The 13,449-nt window shown below is 39.5% G+C and overlaps 1 protein-coding gene across 6 annotated transcripts in view; it reads left to right on the forward strand.

Annotated features, from left to right (window-relative positions):
- Positions 1-13,449, forward strand: part of RRAGB (Ras related GTP binding B) — a 49,985-nt gene continuing 36,536 nt past the window's right edge. The window contains exons 1-5 of one of the 6 annotated variants that reach the window (XM_035288134.3): positions 1-85; positions 1,731-1,764; positions 4,575-4,674; positions 10,053-10,136; positions 12,031-12,097. In XM_035288134.3, the coding sequence (XP_035144025.1) occupies positions 1,753-1,764; positions 4,575-4,674; positions 10,053-10,136; positions 12,031-12,097 (263 nt within the window). In that variant the 5' untranslated portion in view covers positions 1-85; positions 1,731-1,752. Of the gene's footprint in view, positions 86-140; positions 831-1,730; positions 1,765-4,574; positions 4,675-10,052; positions 10,137-12,030; positions 12,098-13,449 lie in introns of those variants that run through there. The other 5 variants (XM_002762930.4, XM_035288135.3, XM_008989379.4 and 2 more) reach the window with 5 other exon arrangements.

Consider the following 13,449-nt stretch of genomic DNA (forward strand, 5'->3'; position numbering starts at 1 on the left):
ACCCCGCCCGCGGCGCGGAGCCAGAGCTGAGGCCACATGACGACGAAACAGACGGCACTCTGGCTTTCCCGGAGCAGTCTCTATGGTATTCTTCCCAGCCCACCCGTCCCTTTGGTAGCGACAGTCACGTGACAGACTCCGGGTTTACGGCAGGTGCCCACGTGATCCTGGCCTGCAGTCGGGTGGCTGGGGTGAGGTACCTGGGTTCCTGAAGGGCGGGCGGTTAGGTTTTAACCACCGTCGCCGCCAGCGGACTCTCCTGAGCTGCCCGGCTAGGAAACAACGGCTCAGCTGAGGCGTTCACCGCTTAGTGCCTACGGCAAGGGTCAGCTCTTTCTGCCACCTCCGCCTTCGCGGTCCCCACCTCTTTGCGGGTGAAGTTACCTTTGGGTTTCGAGACCTTGGGGCCTGAGGCCAAACTTGGAACGAACCCTTAGCCCACCTCTCTTTTCCTGTCATTCTCTAACTCTTACTTTGTACCACCGAATCACTTGGCCTTTGAGCTAGCCAGCGCGGCCGTGCCTTGAGGCCAGGTTCGGGGCGATAAAGGTAACCGTGGGGAAGGCGGCCCCCCAGTGGACAAAGGCGGAGGCAAGAATAGAGCAGTCCTGAGGGCTGTAGGCGATGAGAATAGGCGGTTGAGGGGTGAACAAGAAAACAAACAAACAAACAACAATAACAAAACCCCCCCAAAGAGTACTGAAGATTTAGAAGGAACTGGAAAAGACTTGTTGCGCAATGGAGGAATCTGACTCCGAGAAAAAGATGGAGAAAGAAAATCTGGGGCCGAGAATGGATCCTCCTCTAGGGGAACCGGAAGGATCGCTTGGGTGGGTGAAGGGTATTATGTCAAACCTGGAAGAGGGGGTGTTCTAATCGAAGAGAGTATTGTGAATTAGAAAACTTCTCCCCACCCCACAATGATAAATTGCTTCGATATACCAGTAATGTTGATCTGTGGTATGCTTTTGACAAGAGGATAAACTGGAAAGCAAATTGGTGCTAACTGGGCAGAAACAACCCTTGGGAAGGGGCTGATATTCCTGGTGGAGGTGTTGGGGGAGTGTTCTAATTAAAGCAGTTGCGTTGCTTTGAATTATCAGTAAAGGAGATTTCCTATCACCAGTCTGGGGATAGACTAGAAAGAAGATTTGCATTTCCAGGTCAGAGACCAGTGGTTTTGAGGGTGCTTTCTGTGCCAGTTTGTACCTGAATTTGAGACTTGTGTTATATGTACTGGTGCCTGTGATGAGTGAAATAGGGGTTGGAAGGACAGCTGAAGGACTAAAAAGATGCTTCTAGATTTTAACATTAGGAGGCTGAATGTTTTTTAGAAATAGAGATTATTCAATATTCAATCCTCAAATAGAGGATATTCAATATACTCTTACTTTTTAGAAATAGAGGATATTGTTTGATTCATTAAAGCAGCTGCGTTGCTTTAAGATGATGAAAAATTGAATCTTGAATTTTAATGGCTCATTTGTATTCCTAAATAAATCTTCCCAGGAGCTATCTCTTGAGCTTCTAATTAGGAGATAGGAAGCATAAACACAGTTTTATAATTTAGGAAAATGGGGCCTCTATTCATCTGAGGTCCCCCACAGAACTGTACTCAGCTGTTGTCCTGAACATGCTTTCTTTGTACCTCCACGTTTATTTATATTTCATTCACTTCAATTTCTAAGGGAATTGGATCATGGAAACTGTCTTTTGGTTTATATCTGCAGGTGGGTGCTACCAAATGCAGCCATGAAGAAAAAGGTAAGACTGTTAGATACATCAAAACTATGAAGGTAAAGGTAAGAAGTTGATATCCAGGAACTTTGAAACATATATATATATATATGCACACACACCATCTTTTCTGGACTGTTGCAGGAGTCTTCTATGTGGTCTCTGTGACTCTCTTCCCCTTTTATACTATGAGATTTAATTTTTCTAATATGGAAATCTGACTGAGTCATCCACATACTTAAGAACCTTTAGTAACTTCTCTAAGCCCATGGAATAAAATCCAAATGACTTCATGGCCCTTTAAAAATCTGTTACTGACCAAACCCTATGCCACACATATGCACTCTATTACAGCCATACAGAATTTACTTTTCTCCAGATTTACAAAATAAATTTGCACTTTGTGTAAGCCATATACCACACACCATTCAGGCCTCTGTCTGCACATTTATTTTTAACCTAACTCAAATGTTACCACTAAAAGGTGTTATGTGAAGTCTTTAGATGGAATTGGACACACCTTCCTTTCTGCTCTCATAGTATTGTGCCCCACATTGGGGTTTAGGCAGAATTGCTAAGAGTGTAGCTCAAGCTAATTTCTTAACCTTTGGGGGCTTCAGTTTCTTCATTTGTAAAATGGTAGTAATTATATTAACTGTATCATAGGATTGTTGTGACGTTTAAATGAGTAAATGCCTGTAGAACACTTCGATCAGTATCTAACATGATTAGCCTTGGTAAGTCTTTCATAGGGTATTGAAAGAGGTACATTTTATAAATTAAAAACCAAAGGAAATATATCATATTTAGCCTTAGCTTCATCTAATAATTCAGTTCTGTAACTACAGTTTGCTAAGGGAATATTCTTGATGAGCCTGTCCAAAGTTGCTTTCATCAAAAATGCCTAAATATACCAGAAATTTCTACATGAATAAGAACAAAAATTAGTTTGATTTAATCATTCTGCATCATATACATATATCAGAACTCTCAGAGTACCCCCTAAATATATACATTTATTGTTTTTCCATTAAAATTTTAAAGAACACAAGCAAACTTTTTGTGGCAACTTAGACTGGCTCAGCAGTGACATTTCCTTAGTAAGATAAAGTTACGCAGATTGTTAGATTAAATCAAGCCTGAGTATAGTATATATTCATCTTATACTGCTTATATTTGTAATTAGAATTTTTTATGAAATATCCTGAGATTGAAGGTAGAACATAAATTCCTTTCATTTGAAAAGCAAGGTTAAGGTTGGGCACAGTGGGTCATGCCTGTAATCCCAGTACTGTGGAAGGCTGAGGCTGGCAGATCACTTGAGGCCAGGAATCCAAGATGAGTCTGGCCAACATGGCAAAACCCTGTCTGTACTAAATATCCAAAAAAAAATTAGCCAGGCATGGTAGTGCAAGCCTGTAATCCCAGCTACTCAGGTAGGGTGACTGAGGCATGAGAATCACTTGAACCGGGGAGGCAGAGGTTGCAGTGAGCCAAGATCATGTCTTTGCACTTCAGCCTGGATGATAGAGAAAGACGTGGTCTCAAAAAAACAAAAAGATAAAAAAGAAAAGCAAGGCAATTAGAACTATATTTCATAAATTCTAGATTTGAAAGGACTCTCCAAAGTCACTTTACTAAATTCTCTTTTAGTACGAGAGTATATAGCATCTTTGACAAGGTCTCTCTGTATGAGATGCTGACATTCACAGGAAGGCTGCTTACCTTCATGAGGCTACCCTTTCTTTCCCTTGGACAATTCTCACTGTCAGTTACTCTCTTGCTTTATATATTTGTTTTGATAACTTGCTTGTTCTTTTGATGTACATGCTTTGAGCATCTGTTATATGTTAGGCATTGGAGGTATGAGGGGACTGCCCTTCAGGAGCTAACAGTCTTCTGAGAGAGAGACAGACCCCCACAAAATAAGTGATTGCAATGCATCATAGTCTTTGCAAGGAAATAACAGTGCCATGGCAGGACAGAAGACAGTTGAATCAGTCTAGAGCATTAGACTCAGAAAAGCTTCTTGAGAAAATGATTACTGAACCAAGTCTTGAAAGATAACTGCAATTTAGCTGAAAGAAGAAAGGAGAATAGACAGTTAACTGTCAGAGAGTACTGCATGAAACAACGGCACAGGTGCAGGACCTCCCAGAGGACTGGGAACAGTCAGAGGGACTACTAGCAGTTCAGTTAAGTGTGGCTGTAAGCTAAAAGTTCCAGGCCAAGAGCGACAGGAGATGAGGGATGAGAAGTAAATAGACTACATCAAGGAGGGTCTTATATGTAGTCTCGGGACTTCATCCTGCAGGCCATGGGAAGCTTTTGAGAAGAAAAAGGAGGGACAGTGTAATAAATGGAACAAGAGCATAGAGGTAAATGGAAGGGATGAAATCAAGGGCAGAGGTGGAACGGTTGACCTTGAGCAAAAGGAAGAAGAACTGTCAGTTATATTGCAATCCTTTGCTAGGTAATTCCATTAATAAAACATTGAATTATGAGAGAACAGTGTTTAGTTTCTTCTAATGTGGTATTTCTCTACTCTGTTTCTGAACATATTAATGGTACATGTTAATAGCATAAATTCACTGTAATTCTCTCACCTAAAGGATGTTTGTCCTGTGACAGGTAAGTGCCTGGCTCCTGGAATTCTAAGTATCTCTGCATTCACCATTGGTTGAGAAGAGTTTCGTTAGTTCTAAACGTCCACACCAGATTGTTGGTACTGTCATTTCAGGAAAATATCAAATCCAGGGGACAAATAAATCCCTTTAGACTTGATTTGCTCTAGATTGCTAACTTTTTCCCTTTCTTTTTCCCTACTTTGTCCTTAGGTGCTGTTGATGGGTAAAAGTGGGTCTGGTAAGACCAGCATGAGGTCTATTATCTTTGCAAATTATATTGCCAGAGACACACGTCGCCTTGGTGCAACAAGTAAGATGTTTTATCTTATTGTAAAGTCAGGTGATCTTAACTATTAATAATCTGCATAACACACTTGGTTGCAGTAGCTTGGGGATGCAGAGAGGTTGAGTGATTTGTTATGGAGCATGTTTACCCTTTTTGCATTCGTTCTCAGAGAGGTGTGGCCTAATTCCAGTTAACTACTGCTTTCTCTCTTGGGGGAGATTCTTTTCTTTCTAGGATGTTTATGAAGTAGATTGCCCTTGTCCAACTTTTTGTTTATCCTGCTATTTCTTAAACAAGCATTGTTTGTTCGTCCTGGGAGGGGAGAGTATTTTTAACTGTTATACAAAGGGAAATCCATAGGTATTAACAAGCATAACAGTAAAATACTCTAAGATTTTTTTTAAAGCAGCAGTTACACCTTGTCATTGTTAAAAGGTAAATTAAGGTGGTGGGAAGGAAAGAGGTTAACCTGGTTGGTACTCTGCTACTTCTTTTCCTGGATACACATAGATGATCTGATTAGAATTTTGGCTCTGACTTGGGGAATATGTTACTGCCTTTTATAGTTTGAGTGTTAGAATAGACTAATTGGGCTGCCATGGACAGTGAATGTAGGATCCTGGGAGAGCCCTTTTGTCTCTGGGTTGTACTGCCATTTCATTCTGCTGCATCCAAGCATTTCTGGATTCTGCCTTAGTCCTTGATTTTTAGGAGCAGACTACTGATTACTCTATACAGTTTCTGAAGTTTCAAGAACAACAACATTTTAAAAACACATTATGTTTCAGACCCTAGGAAAAAAAGGAGAGGAAACCTCATTTCTTTTCTTATGGTGCTTGGAGTGTAAGTGTAGACTTTGATAATTGGGGCAGCTTTGATGACTAGAAAGCTGTTTCTTGAATGTATTTTTTTTTTTTACATGGAGTCTCGTGCTCTTTTGCCCAGGCTGGAGTGCAGTGGTGCAGTGCTACCTACTGGGTTCAAATGATTCTTATGCCTCAGCCTCACGAGTACCTGGGATTACAGGCACCCACAACCACACCAGACTAATTTTTGTATTTTTACCAGAAACGGATTTCACCATGTTGGCCAGGCTGATCTCTAACTCTGGACCTAAAGTGGTATGCCTACCTTGGCCTCCCAAAGTGCTGGGATTATAGATGTGAGCTATCGTGCCTGGCCTATTTCCCGTTTTTTTCTGCTGGCTTATTCTCTTTCTATTCTCTTAAGCCTTTGAAAATATTTGAGGATAGTCAGTGTCTCAGTTTGTCCTAGCCATCTCTTGCCTCACAAATCTTTTTTTTTTTTTTTTTTTTTGAGACTGAGTCTTGTTCTGTCATCCAGGCTGGAGTGCAGTGGTATGATCTCGGCTCACTGCAACCTCCACCTCCCGGTTCAAGGGATTCTCCTGTCTTAGCCTTCCAAGTAGCTGGGACTACAGGTGTGTACCACCACATCCAGCTAATTTTTTTATTTTTAGTACAGACGGGGTTTCACCATGTTGGCCAGGCTTGGTCTCGAAATCCTGACCTCAGATGATCCGCCTGCCTCGCCTCAGCCTCCCAAAGCGTTTGGACTCTAGGTGTGAGCCTACATGCCTGGCCATCTTGCCTCACAAATCATGTCTTCCTTAAGTCAAACATGTCCAGCTCTTCCATCTATTTCTCATTTGACAAATTTTGAAACATTTTTTTTTTTTTGAGATGGAGTTTCGCTCTTGTTATCCAGGCTGGAGTGCAATGGCGCGATCTCGGCTCACCGCAACCTCCACCCCCTGGGTTCAGGCAATTCTCCTGCCTCAGCCTCCTGAGTAGCTGGGATTACAGGCACGCGCCACTGTGCCCCACTAATTTTTTGTAGTTTTTAGTAGAGACGGGGTTTCACCATGTTGACCAGGATGGTCTCGATCTGCCGACCTAGTGATCCACCCACCTCGGCCTCCCAAAGTGCTGGGACTACAGGCTTGAGCCACCACACCCGGCCTTGAAACATTTTTAAGGACGTGTCAACTTGTCTATATTTTTCTTAAGGTACCAAGACTTGAATGCAGGTGGAGTCTGATCAGGACAGAGTGGGCCTATCACATCTCTTATCCTGGACATTACATTGCTATTAGCACAGTATAACACATATCTTCCTTTCTTGGAGTAACTTTTATTGTGCAGAATCTTACTAAAAAAACCCAATTCCCTTTCATATATGTTGTTATTAAAACATATACTCTTCTGGCTCTTGTGCATTTACTATTTTGAAACAAAGAATAAATGCTTATTTCTATTAAATCATTTAGTTTTGTTTGTTTTAGCCCATCATACGTTCCTGTACCCTTTGTTTGTTAACTGTGAAATCCAGAACAAGTCCATCTCTTTTTTTCCTTTATCCATTAAAAAAGGGATGGGATCTTATTTTCGTTTTAGCTACTGATTCTCTTATCTGATATATTAGCTATCTTTCCTAACTCTAATGTCTGACATATTAGCAATCTTTACTAACTCCATGCAGTTTGTACATTTGATGAATATCTCATCTAGTTTTCGTCTAAATTATAGGTCAAAAGTTTTGGTCAGGATAGTGTCCTATGGCCTGTCATGCCTCTATAATTGACATCTGTGACTCTGGCCCTGGAAACTCTACCTGTCCAAACTTCTCTTTGTCTTGATTTAGTAGATTAAATCTCTGTTTCTTTTAAGTTAAATATCTAGGCCTAATTACCCTGATGGTTTCAGTAGATTAGAGAAAGCTAACAGTTATGGAACAACTGTTATTTGTCAGACTCTTGTGTACTCTTTTATTTACTTTAGTTCTGATGTTAACTTCATTTTATTAGAGAATAAAAAAGGAAGTACAACTTAGAAGTTAATATCATTCCCCTAGGAAGTGTTAGAGTTGGAATGTCAATCTATGCTCTTCCTTTATTCCTTATGCTACATTCTGTCTAGCTTACCTTCTGCTAACAATTCCTGGTAGACTTACTTTTCTTTCTGTTTTAAATTCTGCACAGTTTGTTGAAGCACCTTTTCTAGTCCAATTGCTGTTGCTGTTCTTATATAGCTGATCGGCAGAGTTGACTAACCCTGAGTCCAGAGAATAGTCTTCCAACCAACATTTCAGAGCTATTCAAACTGCTTAAAATAGTTTTGACACAACCTAGCAGTCTTATTGTGAACAAAACTTTAAAAATATGTGAACCCTATACATTAAGGCAAACCATTTATTCAGCAAATATTTTTTGGAACTTTTTGTGTAGCAGGCACGAAGAACATGACAGAGCTCTTGACCTTAAGAATATCAAGCGGGACCTTTATTACTAATACTTTGTTGGTAATTATTGTATCTCCTTACAGGTAGTGAAAGTATACATTAAAATATTATGTTGGTCTTAAGGCTTTAGGATATCATCATTAGCTTCTCATTGCTAAAGAAATACCTGGGTTCTATTACTAAACTTGTCATTTAGTTTGTCATTGCTAAAGAAATACCTGGGTTCTATTGCTAAACTTATGGACAAGTTCAATATAGTGCATTGCTTTTTACTTGATAGTCCTCTTTATGTAGTTGCTGATTTTCTTTAACAGTAGTAAGAGTACTTCTAAAATATTACATTGACTTTAATGTTTTAGTGTTTTTCTAGTTTCTTATTGCTGAAAATAGTCCAGTTTTATTTTGTTAAACTTAGAGCCTACTGTGTTTTGAAATTTGAAGTAAGAATACATGATGGTGATATTACTAATTTATTAGGGGGCTGCTAAATGTATTTGTTGGAATAGTAAACTTGTCAATAAAAATTTTTATGAAGTATTTTAGTCTCAAACACTGTTGACGGCTCCAAGATTTCCTACCTTCTCAAAATTCTCTGTTCCCTTGGCTTTTATTTAATGCTCTATTACCCTGGTTTTCTTCCTTTATCTTTAATCATCCCATCCCTCTTTTAAAAAAATCTTTATCATGGTATTTTCTTCTTTCTGCCCCGTAAGTGTGTGTCATTCCCCAAAGCTCTGTTCTTGGTTCTTTTTAGTTATTCTTGTGACAGTAGGGTAGGAAGAGTAGGAGAGCTCGAAGGCCATATGTAAAAGACATGAGACTAAAGAGGGAAGTAGGAAGTGGGAAGTTAGATCATAAAATGTCTTGTAAGCCAAGTTAGGTAGTAGGAACTGAGGGTAGAGAGAGTTTTAAACAGAAGAGCAATATTTTACAGGTCCCAGGGATTAGGGAAATGTTTGTTTTTGTTTGTTTGTTTGTTTGTTTTTTTAAAAAGCAACATGAACAGATTTATATTTTTTTATTTTTAATTTTCAGTTTTAATTACAAAATTAGTACTTGTGAAAAATTCAAACATTACAGATGCATAAAATGCTGCTTTCTCCCTCACTCACAGGCCTGCTTCCTAGGGACAACCACAATTAGTACTTTTGAGGTTATCCTTCCGTTTTTCTTTTCTGGATGTATATATTCATGCATATGCAGAGACATGATTTTTTACTGTTTAAAGAAGAATTGAATAAAAATCTGCATTTTGGAGAGATCACTCTATCTGTAATATGGAGGATAGATAGGCTAGAGGGAGGCAAAGCTAGAAACAAGTTGATCAGTTTGGAAACTATTTTAGTAGACCAGGTAAGAGATGATGGGTGCTTGATTTGGGCTAGGATGATGATAGCGGATGTGGTGAGAAGCAAATGGATTTGAGATCTATTTAAGAGGTAGCGTCAATGGGACTTTCTGGTAGATTTAGGGAGAATGAGGAGGAAAAAAGTGGACTAAAGGACGAAACAGCTTTTGGCTTACGCAACTGGTTGAATGCACTGAGATAGAGAAGACTGAAAGAGGAGGAGATTTTGTAGGAAGAAAGGGGAGTTGATGAGTTATATATACTTGGATACATTGAGTTTCGGATACTTGTGGTTTATTCAAATGGAGATTTGTAATATATATCAGGAAGGTAGGAGAGAAATCTGTCCTAGAGATACCTATTTCTGAGTCATCAGTACCCAAATGGTAAATAAAATAATATGAATAGGCTAGCTTGTCTTGGGAAAGGTGGCCAAGGATGGAGTCCTGAAGAATTCCAACATTTAAGGGACAGAAAGAAGAATAGGAGTTGTAAGGGAGGATCTGCCAGAGAAGTTGTAGGTATGATATCAGAGACCAAGAGAAGAGAATTTTTTGAGAAGAAGAGAGTAGTCAACAGTGTCATGCTGCAGAAAGTAAGACAAGGACTAAAAAGTCCACTGGATTTGGTTATGGGGCCATTGGTTACTTGATGAGAATAATTTCTATGATATGGGATTAGAAACCTGATTTCTATCCCATGTGCCCCATGTCTAAACAGTCACTGAATCCTGTCACTTCTTTTGTTATTGTCTTTCCCTTTCTCAGTAGCACTTCTTTCCATTTTTTTTTAGTACTAGACCGTATACATAGTCTTCAAATTAATAGCAGTTTGAGCACCTACTCTCTCGTAGACTCTGTTGGAAATACAAAGACATGTAAGATATGATTCCTTTTCCAAGGAGGGGGAAGTAAAGGGGAGAAGGGAAGTAGTTTGAGCACCTACTACGTGCCAGGCACTTTATGTATGATAACTCATTGAATCCTCATAGTAATCCTGTGAGGTCAATGCTATGCTTTGCACCCCCCCGCCTTCTTTTTTAATTGAAGAGGAAACTAATACTCAGAGCTTATGTGACTTGCCCAGGGTCACACAGAGAGGTAGAGCTGATACTTGAATGAAGATTTGTTTGACTACAAAGCCGACGCTTTTTAAAATAATGCTCTGCTGTTCATGATGTAGTTTATAAGAAGATAAAATTGCACAAAAGTTAGCAGTCAATTTAAGCAACAGCTTTGAGATAGTCATAGGAGAAATATCACTGGTTGATTGATTATCACAAATTGTATAGATGATAATTCCTAGACTTTGATAAATTTTCAGGATAAAATCTTTTATTATTACTCCTTGGGATTTTTAGTGCCTGGCAGAGAGTAGATGCTTAATAAATGTTGAAATGAATTCAGAGGGAGAGATGATGGTAAGTGGGGATAGCCAGGCAGGGCTTTTAGAGGAGGTGGGATTTAGGCTGGGTCTTAAAAGATGAACATATTTTGAAAGAAAGATGGGGAGGGCTTTCCAAGTAGATGAACAGAGTAGGTGAAGAATACAGGGGAGGGAAGTATAACTCAGAGGTCGCAAACAGGCAGCCTGTATCCTGGATAAGGCCTGTAGATGTGTTTTGTTTGGCGCATGTGATGGTTTCTAAAAATGGGAATTAGTTATCAACATGTAAAAGTTTTTGTAAAAATCTGGATTTCCCACTACTGTTGAAAAACCTAAAGATCTGGTAACCCCTCCATTCCTGCATGGCAAATGAACAAGACCTTAGTAATTGCTGCTCACTCTGCTGTTGCATTGGGTAGATGTTTACCCTCCATATGCGGACAACTTTGCTCATACATTTACTGGCCTGGCCCCTGTTAGCAAGTTTGCGACCCCTGGTGTAAAGTATCTTGGGGATTGGGGAGGTAGTGGGGTTTGGGAGTACTGTGAATAAACCAAATTGGGCTGGAGTGAAAGGCTGTATTGTGGATCATTGGGGAATGTATAGGTAGATTGGAAGCCAAATTGTGAAGGACCTTGAATGCCTCTGCATAGGCATGGAGGAGCCATTGAAAGTGTTTTGAATGGGGAGTGACATGTTCAAAGTGGTGTTAAGAAGATGAGCCTGGTAGTAGTAGCCTGTAGGATGAAGTAAAAGTAAGTAAGGCTTTTTGGTGGGGAGGTCAGTTATGGAGCTATTGTAGTAGTGTAGACATGAGATGATAAGGCGGCTTCCTTAATTTTGTGGTGGGTTATAAAATAAGGAATGGAATTGAGAGAGATTACAAAGGATTAGCAATGTATTGAATGTGGATAGAGGAGTCAAAAGTGGGAAAAAATTAGGGTCATTAACTAGAAAGGAAATCAATAGCTGGAGTTTGTTTGGTTATATTTTATGTTTGGTTTTTGTTACTGTTTTATAAATGTGTGTGTGGTGGGGGAAGTTGGTGGGGGCAGGTGGAACAGGGAAGATCGATTAAATGGTATACATCTATTACATGTTGAAATTTTAACATTAGTATTATAATTGGAGATTGTTTCTGCTCTAAGTACTAAACTACTAAAAAGTAAAATGACTTACATGAGAGCCAGTTCTGTAGCTCAGGGTAGTTTAGGTGCCCACCTTGCCACTAAACCACACTACTAAGCTGAAAATCACCTTCTTCTTGTGGCTTTGAGCATTTCACTCCGCTTTGGTCCTTTTAAATTTTATGGGTTAGTGCTTTGCTTATTTTGAATTTCACGACACCTGCTATAATTACTAGTTTGTCATATTTGTCTTCCAGTCGATGTAGAACATTCTCATGTTCGATTTCTGGGAAACCTGGTATTGAACCTGTGGGATTGTGGTGGGTAAGTGCCATCTGCTTACTTGTTTGTTAAGCTAATATCAGTAATCACGGCATCTAGTATATCAGCATGGCAAATACACTTAGAGTAACTATCATTTGTAATAGATTGGTTAGAAATTACTTCAAAATTGACACTTGAGTCAATAAAGAGCTCTGACTTTTATGGAATTGTGAAAATGCCCTCTGTCTCTATGAGACATATTTAAATATGTCTGTATGTGACATATTTAAATAGCACTAATCCAAGCTTCATCTAGGTATCTATAGTTTGGGACAGATTATCCCTTTTTGTGGAGGAATAAATTAGGTTTCTGTCTCAGGCAGCCCAGTGCTGAGTTCTTAGCTGTCACACCATACTACTTTATTCTTAGTTACGATACTTCAATAATTTTCTCCAGTCAGTCTCAGTACTGTAGATCAGATGCTGAGCACATGTTCTTTAGCTAAGTTACCTACTTTCTGGAAGAGTAGGAGTTAGCTCTTCCTTTTGTGAGAGAAGTATTCACCACACATTCCATGACAAATGTACACACACTGTGGATGTATGCTCATGTTGCTCCCTACTCTATGGCCATTGCATCTTTGTGCTGAAGGAGCAGTGTGCACTGCACAGTGGATAGGAGCATAGGTTTTGGAGTTAGATTGGGTTTGCACCTAAACTCTGTTAGCTGTGTTATCTTGAGTAGATCATTTAAACTCTCTGAGCCACAGTTTCTTCATGTGTACAGTAGTGAAGGCAATGGTACCAGCTCATAGGGTTGTTTTGATGATTAGGTTAGATGACTTAAAGTTGCACAGCAGAGTGCCTCACAAAATAAATAGATACTGTTAGCTCAGTGTTTCCCACCTCTTCATATAGAGCCAGCCATAGAGTAGGTACTCAGTGAATATTTGTTGAAAGAATAATGCAGTAGCTAAATAATCTATAAGAAAATGACTCCATTCCTGCTAGTAGATGGATCACTTAATACCCTAGCACGTATCTCCATACAAATCCTTCCTCATTATCGTTGGTTCTAATTTTCTAATCTGTGTCAAGAGATTAGTCCCTAGTCCCTTGCTTTTAGGCACTAAGATGTGATGATCTTCATTTTTACAGATAAGGCAGCTGAGGTCTAGGGAGATGATGATTCTACTAAGTTCACACAGCTAATTAATAGCAAAGTGCAAGACTAGAACCTAGGTTCCTGATTTTTTTCTCCTACTATAGGATGCTACTGTTTTCTGCTGGCCAACTGGTAGTTGAGAACTTCCTGGAAAGCAGCACTTTGCCTAAGGAGCAAATAGCAACATTCTGTTAAAAAATTACCTTTGGAGTCATTTTAATGTAGTTTAGAATATTTGACTATTGAG

Source organism: Callithrix jacchus, chromosome X (genome assembly GCF_049354715.1).
Source record: "Callithrix jacchus isolate 240 chromosome X, calJac240_pri, whole genome shotgun sequence".
Lineage (NCBI taxonomy): Eukaryota > Metazoa > Chordata > Mammalia > Primates > Cebidae > Callithrix > Callithrix jacchus.